This window comes from Phacochoerus africanus, chromosome 1 (assembly GCF_016906955.1).
Source record: "Phacochoerus africanus isolate WHEZ1 chromosome 1, ROS_Pafr_v1, whole genome shotgun sequence".
In the NCBI taxonomy this organism is placed as follows: domain Eukaryota; kingdom Metazoa; phylum Chordata; class Mammalia; order Artiodactyla; family Suidae; genus Phacochoerus; species Phacochoerus africanus.
Window position 1 is genome coordinate 83372379 of NC_062544.1, and position 19186 is coordinate 83391564.

Below are 19186 nucleotides of genomic sequence, written 5' to 3' on the forward strand. Positions count from 1 at the left end.
AGGAACTCACTTCAGGGAAACTGTGTTCCCTGGAAAGACCTTGTAGGAATGTTGTAATAACTCCCCAATGGACAGTTACAGCAGTATTTTTACAACTAAATGCTCTACCTGAGGAAAAATACCTTACTGTGTAATTTTTTCCCAATGGTTAAATTCTTACTAATACATTAAAAAAACAAAAAAAGAACAAATAAAATTCTGCTTCAAAAGAGTTTTATCTTACTGACTTCTTAAACAAATTTCACATCTGTGGATGTTTTTGTACTATGTCAAAAGATTTTTTTTAAGCAATGAGATCCTGCTGTGTAGCACTGGGGACTATATCTAGTCACTTATGATGGAGCATGATAATGTGAGAAAAAAAGAATCTATACATGTATGTGTAGCAGGGTCATCATGCTATACAGTAGAAAATTGACACAACACTGTAAACCAGCTACGATGAAAAAAATTATATAAAAAAAGGTGTTTTTGGTTCTCAAGATGTCAAGTTATATCCTAAGACAAACCAATTTCAGTGGCAAAATACAGAATCTTCTCTGACTTCAGACTAATCTTTTACCACTTTGCTATAATCATTAAATACTAACTTTAGTGAGTAGAAAAGGAAAAAGAGAGTTGAAATCCAAAGATTTTATAGTCTTCAAAACTGTTCTGGCTAAGGATCTGAGGTAGTGAAAAGGAAACTGATTAAATTAGGCATTTAAATTAGCATCAGATTTTCTATGGCACCATCAGTACTCCGAATTGAAAAATGACCAAAAGGATGACCTTCAAGAAGAGACTAAAACTTTCTCAGAGCAAAAGAATCCTGATACAAGGATTAATATGAAAACAGAACTATTTTATCAAGAAAACGCTTATGAAAACATTTACTTAAACAGTAATTTCTCGAGGTTCAGATTTCTCTTTTACTGCAACTCAAAATTATTTGCCAAAAGGACTCCTAATAAAGAACCATGATGCAGCATACTACAGAAGATAGAAACCTTGTTTCCGGGAGGGAGTCAGCTGCAATTACTTAGTTAATTAATTAATTTTCTGCCTTTTAGGGCCACCCCCACGGCATATAGAAGTTCCCAGGCTAGGGATTGAATAGGAGCTACAGCTGCCAGACTATGCCACAGCCATAGCAATGTGGCATCCAAGCCACGTCTGCGACCTACATCACAGCTCACGGCAACGCCAGATCCTTAATCCACTGAGTGAGGTCAGGGATCGAACCCACATCCTCATGGATACTAGTCAGGCTCGTTACCACTGAGCCATGATAGGAACTGAGTTTTAGAATAGCCATTATATTTATTTTTCAAAGCAAATGGGCATTATATATATAAAGAGGCAATTTTTATTTTCTCTAAATTTTAACGGAACGTTGTTAGAATTGTGAACTAGTTTTGTAGATACTTTACAACTAGCATTAATCTGAATGCTATACTGAAATTCAAAACAAATTAAAAAATCCCTCATACCCCTGATAAAACCCTAAAAGCAAACACACTTTCACAGGACTGATGTTTTACACTGTACATAATCTACCCAAGTGTTTTCTAAGATGTTCAAATCTATGGCCCGACACAATGAAAATATTAGTATCATCATGCTAAGTTACATAAAGTATTTTAATTAGTAACATTTCAAAAGCCAAATCTCATTTTTCAACATCAACTCTTTAAACACAGCTTTATACTTCTCTAACTGACCTTCAGTGAGCCTATCTATAAAAGGAATAACCGTGGCAGTTAGTCTCCAGGAAGCTTAAAAGTAAGTCTGTTAAAATCATGCAGCCAAGTTTATAACCATGAAAGTTTCTAAAGTTTCTATTTCTATGATTTATTCTATTAAGATTTTATTCCCTTAAAATGTTGAACATACTAGTTACTGTTGATATAAAGACTTTAACTTACAACATGCATAGAAAACATACAGATTTCAGCTTAGAATTTGATTTATTTTCATTTTCTCTTACCTTTGTCATTTTCTTTCCTAATACAAGTACATTAAGAAAGAAACATGTAGTAAAAATACAGACTATGTAAGACCCTGGAAAGAATATTATAAAAACAAAACAAAAACAGCAAAATACTTGTTGAAGCAAACTCTGAACTTTTAAACTAGTGACTGCTTAAATCAAACCATCTGTGACAATCAGCATCTTGGCTTTAGCATGACAAGGGACAGCAGCAAGCTGTAACTAACATGGTAGGTTATTCCCAGACTTTCTGTTAATCTTATAAGTCCTTCTTATAACTACATCATTTTTATATCATTTTCATGAATACCAGAATGTGTTACAGTTAGTTGTTTCTGCTTGACATATAACAGGCATGTAAGGTGGGTTTTCGTTTGTATACTTAACCGTTGTAGCACGCCCAGTGAAGTGCTGTATATCCATGATTGTCCACTAGGGCTGGATTTGCATCCACAGAGGCTGCTGACTGTAAAAGGGCTCCGAGAACACCGATGTGACCACAAGCAGCTGACAAGTGTATTGGTGTCCGGCCCTTGCTGTCTCGAAATAAGCACTTAGCACCATGTTGAAGTAATGCATCTACACACTCTTCATGGCCTGTGACTGCCTGAAAGAAAAATTATCTGCATGTAGCTGAATACACTATGTTGGGCTCTCCATGCCATTTACACCTAACCAAGGAATTTTTTTTTTTCTGTCTTTTTCTAGGGCCGCACCTGTGGCAAATGGAGGTTCCCAGGCTGGGGGTCTAATCAGAACTGTAGCTGCCAGCCTACATGAGAGCCACAGCAACACAGGATCCAAGCCGCGTCTGCGACCTACACCACAGCGCCGGATTCTTAACCCACTGGGTGAGGCCAGGGATTGAACCCACAACCTCATGGTTCCTAGTCGGATTCATTAACCACTGAGCCATGACGGGAACTTCCTAACAAAGGATTTTAAGTCAAAATTCCCATAAACTTTCACCAATCAAGGCATTTATCATATTTTGATTAACCCAGTATTTTATTGGAAGTAGCTTAAAAATTCAGTTGAAACAGTGACTTTGTCAAAAGTAATACGAAAAACAAGAATAGAGGAACTTCTAATTCAATGAAAATAATACTTCAAAGGTGAAAAAATTAAGACAATGTATAAAACAATAGCTGTGATAATGGAAAAAAGTTAAACTGACAAATGCTACTCAAGGTTTTAGGGTCTTAAAATTTTGTTTTAACATTATTCATCTCTGGATTAAGTTGTGCTTTGTGGTTCAAAAACTAAAATAGTGAAAGACATAATGACAATTGGTAAGGTTTTTTTTTTTTTTTGTCTTTTTAGGGTCACACCGTTTGGCATATGGAGGTTCCCAGGATAGAGGTCTAATCAGAGCTGTAGCCACTGGCCTATACCACAGCCACAGCAACGCCAGATCCGAGCTGCATCTGAGACCTACACCACAGCTCATGGCAACACTGGATCCTTAACCCACTGAGTGAGGCCAGGGAGCGAACCCGCAACCTCATGATTCCTAGTCTGATGCGTTTCTACTGCACCACAATGGGAACCCCACAATTGGTAAAAATTTAATGAGGAAAAATACAAACACAGCCTAGCTCAGATTTACGTAAAATGAAATCCTAAAAACTTTCAGAAAGGAAATGAGAACATTTCTGCTTACCCCTCTGTGCAATGCCGTCCTTCCCCACTTATCTTTGGCATCTACGTTTGCTCCCTTGTTCAGCAGTGAGTAGACACAGTCCGTGTGCCCATTGAGCACAGACAGCATCAGTGGAGTCCTAGGCAACAACAGGAGCAGCTCAATCATCACAGAGACCCCGTCCATTAAAAAACACATTGTGCTGGGCTGCTTGCCATACAACTTTGAAGTATACTTAAAAACTGTACCTGATGTTAGTCAGATAACATACTATGACAGACTTACTAAAATAGGGGCAAAGATATGAAGATTGGCAAAGAAACTAAAAATAATTTAAAAAATATTAAAACTTACTGTCCATTTCCATCTTGAATATCTACTGCATTCTGTGGTTCTGCATTTCCTATTAGTAGTCGTAAGCATTCTGAGTGCCCATTTGTTGCTGTAAAGTGATATTTAAAAGTTTCAGCAATTACATCTGTACATATACATACAATAATAAAATAGAAAATGTCTATCTTTCTTTTTTTTGGCTGTGTCCATGGCATGCAAAAGTTCCCGCAGCCAGGAACTGAACCTGTACCACAGCAGTGACAATGCCAGATGATTAATCTGCTAGGCCACAAGGAAGCTCTGAAAATGTCCATCTTAAATCACATTTTCTAGATATAATTTGTGGTGATGTAGTTGGGAAGGGTGGTCTGCTTCCAGCCAACGGAGGGAGTCTGGGAAATATTTTTATCCCTGATAGTGAAAGTCCTCCTTCTTTTAGATGGATTCTAGATGTGATTCTTGGAGACGCTTCAAGGAAACACTGTTTGACTCATCATTTTTGATTTTTTTTTAGTGGATTCATTGATACCCAGTCACAACAGCTACTGATGACTGTTTTGTCATCTAAGTTCAATAACCAGAGCATGAGGAGTAAGATCCCTGGAGAAAGGACTGGCTCACCTCCAGAACCAGTGTTCCTTTCATGCCTTTGGAGTGAGATGCTCCCCAGCAGGTCTCCAAGTGTGAAAGGCATCTACAGAACCAAGGCTTGCATTCATTGACTGGGGGGTGCTGTCAGTAACCTGTAACTGTTTAAGTGGACAGGACTTATAAACCACATGGCACTGCTTAGCCACTTCTGAGGGACTCACTAGTGTTTTGCAAACACTCCATGAAAACTCTGCAAATCATGTGCTTGACAATATTATTTTTCAAGGTGCAGAATAACAGACAACTCAACTTTTTTCAGAGTAACAGAAAATAATAGCATTTTGACTGCTTAGTTCTTTTTTTAACATGTAGCAGTTTATATATACATATTTATTAGGACTTTTTATTATTAAAATTTTAATCTTGAGCCCTGCTTGAGGATCTGACAGTTTCTGAGAGGCTGCTCTGAAGCAACAGTGGGTGTTACCTATAACCTTCTAAAATGCAAGTCTTCCAAATGACTAGAAGCAAAGTCCCATATGTGCATTCAACTGTGTCCTTAAGAATCACTCTATAAAAACAGATTTGGAGTTCCCGTTGTGGCACAGTGGAAACAAATCCACTAGGAACCATGAGTGTGGGTTTGATCCCTGGCCTCACTCAGTGGATTGGGGATCTGGTGTTCCCGTGGCTGTGGTGTAGGCTGGCAGCTGTAGCTCTGAGTGGACCCCTAGCCTGGGAACTTCCACATGCTGTGGGTGAGGCCCAGAGAAGCAAAAATAAAAAAAAAAAATAAATAAAAAGATTCAAGTGAAATGAATCTAATCATATGAAGATGGCCTTCTGGGGATGAGAAAAATACCCAGCAAGGATTTCTTCACATGTACTAGTCTTGAAGTCATTATTTAGAATTAACACTGCCTGTAGTAAGTTGTGAATGTGAATCTGCCAGTGATACACAGTAGGAACCAGGTCATCAGAGTGCCATGGTTACACGCTTCTGCATTTTCACACATCCACAGCAACACAAAGCACAAAAAACGACACCAAGGTAGTTCTTGTGTAAGCAAGTGCTTTGTAATTCCTGTCTGACTAAATGTTTAATGAAGAACTTCGGTACTGTAAGTAAAATAAACGTTTATCGATTGTTAAATGAAAGCATGTACTAATCTAAAATAATTACCATCAATGCATTAAAAAATACTGCATTTTGTTGGCTAATAAAGTACTTTAGAAGACTTTTATATAAAATCCAATTTCTGGGAGTTCTCATCGTGGCACAGTGGAAATGAATCCAACTAGGAACCATGAGGTTGCGGGTTCAATCCCTGGCCTCGCTTAGTGGGTTAAGGATCTGGTGTTGCCGTGAGTTATGGTGTGCATGGCAGACTTGGCTCAGATCTGGCATTGCTACAGCTGCAGCTGTGGCACAGACCGGCAGCTATAGCTCTGATTTGACCCCTAGCCTGGGAACCTCCATATGCCACAGTGCGGCCATAAAAAGCAAAATAACGTAACATAACATAAAATAGAATACAATTTCTAAGGTAAATAATAAGTTTCTGGGTTTCTTTTTTTGCTTTTTTGGGCCACACCCATGGCATATGGAAGACCCTAGTCTAGGGTTGAATCAGAGCTACAGCTGCTGGCCTATACCACAGCCACAGCAATGTGGGATCAGAGCTGTATCTGTGACTTACACCACAGCTCACAGCAATGCTGGATTCCTGACCCACTGAGCGAAGCCAGGGATTGCACCCGAATCCTCATGGATAGTCAGATTTGTTCCTGCTGAGCCACAATGGGAACTCCAGATAATAATTTTTAAAGTGATTCTTTTCTTTTTTTTTTTTTTAAGGGTGGCACCCACAGCAAATGGATGTTTCCAGGCTAGGGGTCAAATCAGAGCTGTAGCTGCCAGCCTACACCACAGCCACATTAATGCCAGATCCAAGCCACTGAGCCATAGAGGGAGCTTCTAAGTGATCAGAATCTTGCTGTTGGCATTTCCCCAAGAGTAGAATCATTAGAATTTTTAAAGTCAATATTGTTAAGGGAATTCCCTTGTGGCTCATTGGGTTAAGGATCCTGTGTTGACACTGCTGTGGCTCTGGTTACAGCTGTGGCAGAGGTACAATCTGTGGTCCCAGAACTTCCACATGCTGCAGGCATGGCCAAAAAAATGTTAAAACAACTACCGGTAGTACAAGATACAATAACTCAAAAAAGAGTATTAGACAGAAAGCAGTAAATAAAATCATTCACGGTATCTGACACACCTGCTGCATGTATAGGTGTTCTCTTCAAAATATAATCTTTGACTAAGATTGAAGCTCCCTGATTAATGAGTACATCCACACATTCCACGTGGCCTTTAAATGCTGCAAGGTCCAAGGGTGTTCTTCCACTGCTATTTCTCACATCAAGATCTAACAAAGACTGTACCAACACTTCTAGTGCTTGATGGTGACCATGGTATGCCTAGGAATAAATACAAACATAAATGAAGAAAAAACACATACTCAGACTGACTTCCTAGATACCCTAGAAAACATAAAAGAATAGTAAGCAAACTTGCCTTCATGTCATTATGTTTGAGACAACCCAAAACTTTTACATTGATGATTAAGAAAGTAACTACAAATTTTTCTAATAATCAAATAGTGGGCTACAGTGTTAGGGAATTCGTATTCCATAAATAATAAAAGTTCAAGTGACAACTGATTTTTTTCATGAGCATACAATGTCTGGTTCATAGCAGACATTCAATGATGATTTCAATGAAAGCTTTCATTATATGATTCCAAAGCCTGTGTTTTCCTCACAGTGCAGGGCTCCAATTATCTTCTGATAAAACGTTATTATGCTTAAGGCAACTGAAGTTCAGCTAGTACACTGATCTTCTGATTTCTCAAATTAAAATGCCTATCCCCTCCTATAACATACCATATCTCAAAAATAAGCACTTCTTTCCAGAGAAAAATATTCAGACTGAACCCTGCCTGAATAACTGCCACGTGCCAGGCACTGACTTAGCAGTACAACAATTTTATTTAAAATTTTTATTTTATCTTTTTAGGGCTGCATCTGTGGCACATGGAAGTTCTTAGCCTAGGAGTTGAATCACAGCTGCAGCTGCTGGCCTACACCACAGCCACAGCAAATGAGGGATCTGAGCCTCATCTATGACCTATACAGCAGCTCACAGTAATGTTGGATCCTTAACCCACTGAGCGAGGCCAGGGATTGAACCAGCATCCTCATGGATACTAGTTGAGTTCTTAACCCACTAAGCCACAACGGGAACTCTCCAGAGCAAGAAGATTTGCTTAGCATATATAAGCAAACTGCAAATTACCACATGAACTTTTCATTAGGGAATTGAAAAATATAAAATTCTACCATATTTGAGCTAAATGTCATTTGCATTTTTTTTTTCTTTTTAGGGCCACACCTGCAGCATATGGAATTTCCTAGGCTAGGGGTCAAATCATAGCCACAGTCACAGCAACACAGGATCCGAGCCATGTCTGCGACCTACACCACAGCTCATGGCAACTGCAGATCCTTAACCCCCTGAGTGAGGCTGGGGATCCATCCTGCACCCTTATGAATACTAGCTGGGTTTGTTATTACAGAGCCACAATAGGGAACTCCCTTGTCATTTGCTTTTTTTTTGTCTTTTGTCTTTTTAGGGTTGCACTCGCGGCATATGGAGGTTCCCAGGCTAGGGGTCCAAGTGGAGCTATTGCTGCTGGCCTACTCCAGAGCCACAGCAACGACAGATCTGAGCCGCTTCTGAGACCTACACCAAAGCTCACGGCAATGACGGATCCTTAATCCACTGAGCGAGGTCAGGGATCGAACCCGCAACCTCACGGTTCCTAGTTGGATTCGTGTCTGCTGCACCACGAGGGTAACTCCTCCTGTCATTTGTTTTTAATCTGAAAGAAGATACTTAGCTAGAAAAAGGGCCCCACACTGTTTTGAAAGGCTATAAAGCCACTTCTTATGGGAAATAGAAGAACAGACCAGCAGCAGGTGAAGCTGCTCTGGGCCTTACTGACCTCGATGCGTCTGACTCCCTCAAAGTTAAGTGACTGTAGATCACTGAGCTCTACTGTCTGAGGATCACATCTAATCGTGTTCCTCAATAGCAGAGTAATGAAATTATGCTGCTAAAAAGGAACTGTGAGAAACATAACACACAGAAGATGGTATAAAACAAAGAAGGAAAATAAGGACAACTAGGAGCCAGGAAAAACTTGCTGCAGGGTCTTCCCCTTATGATGTCTTTGAATGGACTGGGACAATGAACTTGCATGCCTACTATGTGTGAAGGCAGGACCAAGGCCAGTTTCCTTAGGCTTCAAGCCAGTGTGTTTTCACCATATCAAGTTGTCCCAGATTGGGAGAGTTTAGAAGAAAAAAAATCATTTTCAAATAATTTCTGAAAACTTCCTAGGGAAAGATACAAAATGTAAAAATGGTTATATAATCACATTTCATTGAGCCTAATTATGAAAATGACAAAATAGTTTCCATTTCACTTCAAAACAGTATTTAGTATGTCCATGTTCCTAATAGCACTATTCACAATAGTCAGGGGGTAAACAACAGTTAAGAACACTGAAGTTTTCTGAGCTACTGTATTCAAAAATTTGCCAGAGTGCTCAGTCTGACACCTAGTAAGTGTTCTAGAGACGACAGTGCTATTATTATAAGAATGATGAATTGCCTAGTCATCTGTTCAGACTTCATTTCTCACCACCCATAGTAAAAATGGCTATTTTCTCCATGCTGGCTTTGCACTTTCAGATGACTTATTTACTACCCAAGTCTGACAGAATAGATAGTATTTCCGAAGACCCAAAGAGCAAGAATGAAGGAAGCTTCAGCATGCCTTCCCAGTTACTGAGACACAACAGGAAGTACTGAGGGGAGAGTGTAGAGCAGAAAGACAAAGCAGAAAATTCAATGTACGTGTATGTGTCAGTGTAAGAAAATATGCCACGAGAATATTAAGATAAAAAAAAGAGTGTATGTGAGAAGAAATCATTGAACTTGTAGGGACACACATTAACCTAAGTATATAGCCTTATAACCTTGTATTTTACTATACCTAAAATCAGAGGTCTCACAAATAGTGACAGTATCCAATTCTCCTGATTCTCAAAGCACCCCTTTCCCCAAATGTTTCATTTCAAAGAAAAATTCTTTTCAGTGCAGAAAGAACTAGACTGGGCTCTGCCTGAAATTTCCTAAGGTAATTCATTCCCATATTTGACTTAAAGAATTGTCACTCTCTCTTCTGACCTTCTCCTTCATGATGGACATTTAGAGGAAAAATCCAGAGGCATGCAAAAGCAGAAAGAATATTACAGACCATGTAGCTAAATTTTATAGCATGAGGACAGAAGGACCAATGAACACAAACTTACTTAGCACCAAAATCACAAAGTATGCTAAAGGTAATAGATATAACACAGGAATTACAGCTCTTATATCATCTGCCTAAGAAGTCAGAAGCCATTTCACTAGTACAGGTCATTTTAAAATTCACATCACAGGCATATTCTCTCTTTAGAGCAGGCCTTGGAGGAAGCTCAAAGACTTCCGTTTTAAGCAAACAAACAAAACTAAGAAACATAGCAAAAGTACATTAAAAAATTCTCTGATTTAAGAAAGTTATTAAGGTTTTAACTCCATGATCACCACTATATGGATCAAAAGTTCTAGGTACTAGTTTGAGTCAACACAAACAGATAGGATATATTTTCCATAAATAAGCCATCAAGTTGGCTATGAAGGCAGTACTCACAGCCAAGTGTAAAGGGCTTATTGTTGCTCTATTGTCTGAATCACTCAGCATGTCTGTTCCCGAGGTTTCCATTAACTGAAGGAAAAAAAAAAAAAAAAGAATTTTAAATGTACTTTTAGATATACCACAGCAGTTATTCCCAGTCCCCTCCCCCAAGTTTAGTATAAACTGATACTTTTTTTTTGTCTTTTTAGGAACACGCCACAGCATCTGGAGGTTCCCAGGCTAGAGGTCCAACTGGAGCTGTAGCTGCCAGTCTACACCACAGCCAAAACAACGCTGGATCCTTAACCCACCGAGCTAGGCCAGGAATCAAACCCATGTCCTCACGGGTGCTAGTCGGGTTTGTTAACCACTAAGCCATGACGGGAATTCCATAAACTGATACTTGAATACGAATTTAAAAATCCCAAGCCATTTTATTATGAAAACGAAACTGAGCAACTTTACAGTACAGATTATCCTGAAGATGCAGTAAATTCCACAGCCTAAGAGCTCTGAGAGAAGGCTATAAATTTAAAGAGTCTGAGGGAAATGCTACTTAACTACCATCCAGTAAGAACCCACCCCCTCCAAACATGATTTCTGTCACTATCTTTGTTCTGAAGAATGTATAAAACAGGCTTCAGCTCTAGTGAGAGCAAATGAGTAATTATAACACTCTGAATAGTAGGGGGAAAACTAATACTTACAACATCTAAAGGAGTTTCACTTGCAATCTGAAATAAAATTTAAAATAAAAACATTTAGGAGGAAGTAGTCATATAGTAAAGAGATAAATGTTAATTATTCTCTATTTACAAAGGGCTTTGAATTCTATTATAGACTTGTGCTTCCTTTGCCTCCAAAAATTAAGGTTTTAAAATAAACAATTATACAATATAAATAGACTGCAAATCTACATACATGGGTCTAAGACTTTAGTCTAAAGATACTGTAATAACCTAAGGCAATATTATTTCTGTATTAGGGCTCTAAATGCTGTACTAAGTATGTCGACCTTTTTTCTATGTATTACGTACCCACCCTCCTTGAATTTTATTTCCCCTTGAAGGGAAGCCATGTTAATATAATTATAAGGTGAGTAAGTCTAAATGAGGGAAGCTTCCCTTTAAGCATATGCTAAACACTTGAGAATCATTTAACTTGTCTTTTCCTTTCTGTTTGGTTTGGGAAAGTGGGGGGAATGTTGCATATATTCAGGAATGAGACCACAGTTGAAATAAAAAGTTCCTTTGTGGAAGATGAGTCTCCCTTGCAGAGAGATGGTTAAAAGATCGAGTATTTCAGAATTGTTTTACACACACACACATATACATACAGAGAACTTTCCTCTCACATTTATTTCTCACTTGTGACATAGTTACAGTCCTTTACAACCTTCTGCAAATCCCTTAAAGGGGCAAGGGAATAAATGCTACATGGTGGTGGGGGACTCTAAGGAAAGATTCAAGCAGCCCCCTTCAGAGATCTAATTTCCTCTTTTCTTTGTGAAAGAGAAGGGGGAATGAGAGAAAGCTTAATGAGGCAAGTATGAATTTGAGAGAGAGAGGGATTATAAAAATGCTAAAAAGCAACAGGATTTGTTTCTTGATTCATTTATTCTCATTTTCATTACATTATTAGAATACGAACTCACACTGGTCCTTCCACAAGAACTCAGGCATCTTACCAGCTGAAGACACAGACGGTGACCATACGCAGCTGAATAATGAACTGCATTGTATCCTTGCTTGTCCCGGATCCCTGGATTTGCATCATTTCTTAGTAAGTATTCCAGGCACCTATTACAGTAATACATACTCAAAATTTTAAATCCTGCATTTTAACCAATGACAAAAGCAGAGACAAACTAAAAACTGGCAATTTTTCTTACACTTAAGTAATGTAAAAATCTTAAATATAGCCACACTGCATAAATTTGTCATTTAAATGACATCAATTTTAAGTATCATAAAAATACAAATTAAATGTTCACAAGAGAATCTTCTTTATTCAGTCTGTTGGCAAGCCCGGTATACCTGAAGGCTCTTTTGTACATAGTCACTATCTACAGTACCAGCTAGTCCACTCAGACAATGTTTGATTAGACTGAACTTGTAGTGGCAGTGAGCATTATGATCTCTCCGGAACACACAGTAAGTATGATATCTCATTGGGAAGCTCACGAAAGGATATAAAAATATGTTCTGAAACCAAGGTCAGAATTGAATGATCCTGCATTACAGGCCTGAGAAGTGTGGAAAAGCGCAAAAGTGGTATGTGGGTAACAAGAAAGACCTTCCCATGGGAGATACACTTCATTCCTGTGCTATTAAAATATGAGGAAAATAACTACAAGATTCAAATTTTTTTTTTTTTTTTGCTTTTTAGGGCTGAACCCATGACACATGGAAGTTCCCAGGCTAGGGGTCGAATCAGAGCTGTAGCTGCTGGCCCACACCAGAACCGAGCCGCATCTGCAACCTACACCACAGCTCACAGCAATGCCGGATCCTCAACCCACAGAGAGAGGTCAGGTACCTAATCTACATCCTCATGGAAATAAGTTGGGTTCGTTACTGCTGAGCCACAATAGTAACTCCTAGGTTCACAATTTGTTATAATTTTGATAAATTTTATTGTTACTGTACCAAAAAAGAAAATAGTACTGAATCAGACATTTAAAAATTTACCTCTAGAGTTAGTTTGATATTAGTGATCTCTGACAAAATGTTTCATCTTTATGGTGAAATGGCTTGTTTTGTTTGTTTTTTGGCTGTGCCTGTGGCATGTGGGGCAGGGATCAAATCTGCACCACAGTAGCCACCCAACTTGCTACAGTGAAAACATCAATCCTTAACCTGCTGTGACGCAAGAGAACTCCTAAAATAGCTTCTGTTTATTCATCTGGTAGATGGGGGTAGAAATTCAACTAAACAATCTAAAATCCATTCATGCTAAAATTCTAAGACCATAATTATTCAGTGATAATTTGTCTAATATGCAATATGTCTAACTAAATACTAACTCCACTAACAGGGGAGAAAATCTACAGTACTCCTTGGCAGGTTTGCAAAAAGCATACTGAAGTTATATAAAAACAAGTGGAAAGGAACTCTGGAGCAATGTTAAGTGAGCTCTTAGGAGTAACCTTTGTCATCAATACATGAGGACCGTTCTTTGAGATGTTAACCCTTATTTCTTTAATGATGAACTACTTAAAATCCTTTAGATCTCTTAGGAATTACAGAACCTACATGTATCATAGTATGCCCAATGGTAGCAAATGTTTATATATATATATAGGCTTTTTAGGGCCGCACCCGCAGCATATAGAGGCTCCCAGGCTAGGAGTTGAATCAGAGCTACAGTTGCCGGCCTACACCACAGCCACAGTAATGCAGGATCTGAGCTGCGTCAGCTACCTACACCACAGCTCATGGCAACGCTGGATCCTTAACCCACTGAGTGAGGCCAGGGATTGAACCCACATCCTCATGGATACTAGTTGGGCTTGTTACCACTGAGCCACAATGGGAACTTCCAAATGTTCATCCTTTAAAGTGGAATTTTGATATTTATGCACAGCAAAAATTATTAGTCAAAGATGAACTAAACTATCACTATGATAAAACAATGGCAACAACACCCAAATCTGACTCTAAAGGAACAAGTCTGGTATTTTCTGACATTCCTAAACTAGCTCTGAGAACACTCTAGGAAGTGTTTAAGGCAGTATGTAGACTGTACACAGTCTTACTAAGTACCCAGCCCAGAGGTCAATGCTCACTGGGATGGAGAAAAGACCTGCTGGGCTGGGAGAACAGTCTTGCTTCACAGGCACAAATATCTCACCTAAGGGCATATCTTTTTAATCTTTAATCAAGTTCCCCACATGTGAACTATAAAACAGAAATAGTTCTCCTTACGGAGACCTGAATATAAGACGGAGTCTATCAGTGGAACAAACTATTTTAAGATAACTTGCTGATACAGGAGTACTGAAATAATTTATTTAGAGAAAGCAAAACAAGTAGGTAAGTTCACGTTTACTTTCTGAAGTAGGAGAGCAACTCTCAAAGCACTATTTACAGTGACTAGTTGCAAGTGCGCAGCATCAAAAAATGTGAAATAATTTAACCATAATACATGCAGTAGTTCTTATTGAATCATGTTACTTCGTTAATAGTTTACACTCACATTACGAGATGACTAGTCTCCTATAACAAAACAAAGACTAAGAAATGGTTTATAAAATTATTTCTAGTGCCACACCTTTTAGATTTTGCTAAGCAACATGAATTTTCATAACTACTTTGAGCATTATCTTTAACAAATGAAAAAAATTACTGACATTCAAGAAAATTAAATTACTTGCTCCCAATCTTTTGGCTAGAATATGACAAAGCAAGGACTAGAACTCAGGTCTTCTCTTCATCAAGTGCTCTTTCTATGCTAGAAAGAACACAGCAGTCGATGAGTTAGGAGTCAATGAGTTAGTGCTACTTTAACCTGGGTGCTTATAAAATACTGAACCACAACACTGCTTGACCTTAAAAATCTGGACCTCACTTTTAATTTGCAGATGAGGAGAGTCAATCCTAGTTCTTTTTCTTGTTGTAAGTTAACTCATGCTCATTTTATAAAACTCAGAAAATTAATAAACCAAGATTCTCTACAATCTGTCTCCTCCCACTAAAATAAACTATGTATGCAAAATCTGGTAGAATATTTACGGCTAAATAGCTAAGTAATAAACCATGCTTACTGTTAAATATTTTGTTTTCCTCATTTGTTAAGACAAATTAAATTTATTCATCCCAATTAAGCATGTAATTTAAATCAGTGATTTAACTATTTAAATTTCTGCTACTCTTCCCTACCACCCATGAATTCCTACTACCTTTTCTGGTACAAGTTCTGACTGATTCAAACCTGTGTGTCCCATGGCTGGTCAGAGCTCTAGGAAAGGGCTACTCAACCCAGGGCAGGGAACATGGTATGGTCACCAGAGGCCCTGAGGCCCTTCCTAACTACTCTCCGCCATCACAGTGAACAACAGTATCTGTCTTTACCAAAAGGAAGAAGAAAAAAAAAAAAAGGAAAGAAAAAAGAAAAGAGAGACAGATAGACATTAAGCAGTTTTAAAATTATAGCTAGTGTAATTACAGCTAGTGTCAGGTATGGTTCTAAGCAGTTCAGATATTTTATACCTCATACGGCAACGAGTTAGGTCAGACTATCATTTCCACCTCACAGAGGAAATGCACTGAGAGGTTAGTAAGTAACCCGCCCAAGCCCTCCAGCAAGTGGCAGAGCTAGTACCAACCCAACGGTGTCTCACACACATTCACAAAACGAGGCTGCCAAATACAGAGTCATATACAAAAGTCAAGTGTATCTCTCTATTTTACAACAATAGGAAATTTGAGGATTTATCTTGGCAATAAAAACATCAAATACTTAGGAATAAGCCTAAGGATTATAAAAGTTCTAAACTGAAAACCATATGATTCCATATATAAAGTTCAAAACAGATGAAAAACAATGCTATTAGAGCAAAATATGATCCCACTTTTGTGAGGAAAAATCTCCATAAATATATCTATACATCCACAAACACATGTATATACAATTCTATGAACACAGAAAAGGCTATGGACACACACTATGAGGGACATTACATCAGCAAAGAGAAACACGTGGGTTAATGGTGGTTATCAAAGAAAAAGCATAAGGAGGATTTCTTCCTTCTATATAACCAGAAAAAACAAACCTGGCCTTCCCTTAGGCACACCACACGGGCATGGGGTGGGTCCTCACCATCGTGCTCAACGTCAGCCCTCCCTCTCTTCAAATGGCAAAAAGGTTTTTAATTTATTAATATTTAGTACATTTAATATGTTTCTTCGTGGAAGCAACTATGTATTTGTTTGCTGAGTCCTTACTGCCTATAGAGAATGGAGGAATCAGGATGCGGGAGGTGGTAAGCAGGATGACTACAACAAGTCAGGAGTGATTTCATGTATTTTTCTAACATTTACTGAAGGTAAGGGCAGAGGGACACAAGGCAGAGAATTTTAATTACTTCAGTCACTAGAAAACCAACGGCAGAGTGTCAAAATTTCCAAAGTATACACAACTTTCCCTGGGGATGATGACAGGACATTATTAAATAACCATTAAAAAAAAATCCAACAAACACACATACTGAATAACAGTAATCTGAAGCCATGGGAAGTTTGTTTCTTCTTTTAGAAAACATTTCATTCTTGCTTTAGCGGAAGAACCCCTTTCTGGGAATTAAATCTTTGGAGTTTAGAAAAATAAACCAACTCTTTAATTCTACTATTTAAGCCTCCAAAACAATCACTTACTGAAAGGATGCCTCTGGTATCCTAAAATGGTTACTGTGGTGAATACCTTCCAGAAGGTTCTCAGGGATTTAACAGTGAGTTGATAAACGATGGTATTAGACAAAACCTCTGGGATTATGATACTTTAAAGACAAGAAAGAGGCTTCCAAAACCAGTGCTAGATTCTTTTTATACACATGATCTCATTTTCCCCCACAATTTTAAGAAGTAGATTTCATTCTAATTTTACAGATAAAGAAACTTTTACTTAAAAATTACTCACTCAGGCTCAGAGGTTAATAATATGAAGACCCCAAGATTTAAACTGGGTCTTTTGGATAACACATCAGGCTGCTTGTGCAGGTACTGAGAATTAAGTGTTTAAATTATAAATATCTCTAACCTATTGCTCTAACAATTTAATTCACTTTAATACTAAATACAATTCTAAAGAAAAAGTAGATTGGTTTAAAATAAAACCACAAATCTCAAAAACTGGGTTGAACACTGTCATCCTTTGTTTCTGTTAAGAATTCAGATTTAGGGAATTCCCGCTGTGGCTCAGCGCTAACAAACCCAACTACTTACTATACATGAGGATGCAGACTCAATCCCTGGCCTCGCTCAGCGGGTTAAGGATCTGGCATTGCTGGGGGCTGTGGTTTAGGTCACTGATGAGGCTCGGATCCCACATTGCTGTGGCTGTGGTGTAGATTGGCAATTGCAGCTCTGATTCTACCCCTAGCCTGGGAACCTCCATATGCCACAGGTTCAGCCCTAAAAAAGCAAAAAGCAAAAAAAAAGAATTCATATTTAGTGTAACTGTCTAAAGGCTGGAGGGCCATAGGGTAATATCTGTGTGCTATGACCTCAGTGGAATTCATGTTGATCATGCTGAGCAACACCCAATAAACAGTCCAGGGGAACAGTGGGAGGACTATTGATGCGGTTGATAGTCATTTTAGGTATAACCTACTTTAGGAAAATCTATAAATCAAATCTTAAAATTACAAAATTTATCAGAGAATAATCTACTCATCCAAGTTTACCAAAACATTTTCTGATTTATACTTTTCTTTTTTTTTTTTTTGTCTTTTTGCTATTTCTTGGGCTGCTCCCGCGGCATATGGAGGTTCCCAGGCTAGGGGTCCAATCGGAGCTGTAGCCACCGGCCTACGCCAGAGCCACAGCAACGCGGGATCCGAGCCGCGTCTGCAACCTACACCACAGCTCACGGCAACGCCGGATCGTTAACCCACTGAGCAAGGGCAGGGACCGAACCCGCGACCTCATGGTTCCTAGTCGGATTCGTTGACCACTGCACCACGACGGGAACTCCAACGTTTTTTTTTTTTTTTTGTCTTTTTAGGGCTGCACCTCTGGCACATGGAGGTTCCCAGGCTAGAGGCTGATTCAGAGCTGTAGCCACTGGCCTGTGCCTCAGCCACAGCCACAGCTACAAGGGATTCGAGTGATGCCTGTGACCTACACCACAGCTCACAGCAATGTTAGATCCTTAGCCCACTGAGCGCAGCCAGGGATCCTCATGGATACTAATCAGATTTGTTTCTGCTGAGCCACACTGGGAACTCCTGATCTATAGTCTTTATACAGATTTTCTTTAAAGCTCTACTATCCAAAAACATATTTCAAATAATTTAACTTCTCTCAAAATCTATCTACAACCATCCTGGTATACATGAAATTGTAGAAAGGGATATATTCCTCCAAATAGAAAACACATCATCTCTCAGTACCTGAGGGGGACTGGTTCTAAGAGCCCCCCTGGAGCCAAAGATCTTGGACCCTCAAATCCCTTATTTAAAAAATGGCTTTGAGCAACGAAACACACAGCCCTCTGAATCTGCAAAACTGACAGATAGTACATTTCACTAGTGCTTTCAATATTAGAATTTTAGCCACAAATCCAACATAACAAAGCATTGTTTATAGAAATGGATTTGAAATTATGGAGTTTATAATAAATTAATGCTTGGAAATAATACCATCGAATTATGCTTTTTGTTTTGAAGGTAAAAAAGTAAATGTTAAAAACTAAAGAAATAGTTCCATGTTAAATGCAATTTCCTTAAAGTCTATTTTACACAATCTTTCCCTAGAAAACATTAGTTCTTTTTCCTATGGGTATTTTTACTTTTCAATGGTCCAGACAAATGGGGACCACAGACACTGACAATCTCTTCTTTATCTCTAATGAATTCATTTTCTTCCAAGAAGGCAATATGTTAGGGCACTATAAATAGGTCTGATCAACACTCAGTGAATACTGATTATGAAAGAATTTATAAATCTCTAATTCTTTCTTTTTTCCTTTTCTCTTTTGGGCTGCCTCTAGGCATATGGAGTTCCTGGGCCGGAGAGAAGATCTGCAGTTTCAACCTATGCCACAGCTGTGGCAATGTTGGATCCTCTAACCCACTGTACCAGGCTGGGGATCAAACCTGCGTCCCGGTGCGTAGAGATATCGC

The 19186-nt window shown here is 38.7% G+C and overlaps 1 protein-coding gene across 8 annotated transcripts in view; it reads right to left on the minus strand.

Moving 5' to 3' along the window:
* The window catches only part of ANKRD28 (ankyrin repeat domain 28), a 222888-nt gene that overhangs the window by 13596 nt on the left and 190106 nt on the right, over positions 1-19186 (minus strand). For all 8 annotated transcript variants that reach the window (XM_047768705.1, XM_047768713.1, XM_047768694.1 and 5 more), the window contains 7 exons: positions 12032-12143; positions 11052-11078; positions 10360-10434; positions 6818-7019; positions 3969-4056; positions 3636-3753; positions 2360-2579 (listed from right to left, as the gene is read on the minus strand). In XM_047768705.1, the coding sequence (XP_047624661.1) occupies positions 2360-2579; positions 3636-3753; positions 3969-4056; positions 6818-7019; positions 10360-10434; positions 11052-11078; positions 12032-12143 (842 nt within the window). The remainder of the gene's footprint in view (positions 1-2359; positions 2580-3635; positions 3754-3968; positions 4057-6817; positions 7020-10359; positions 10435-11051; positions 11079-12031; positions 12144-19186) is intronic.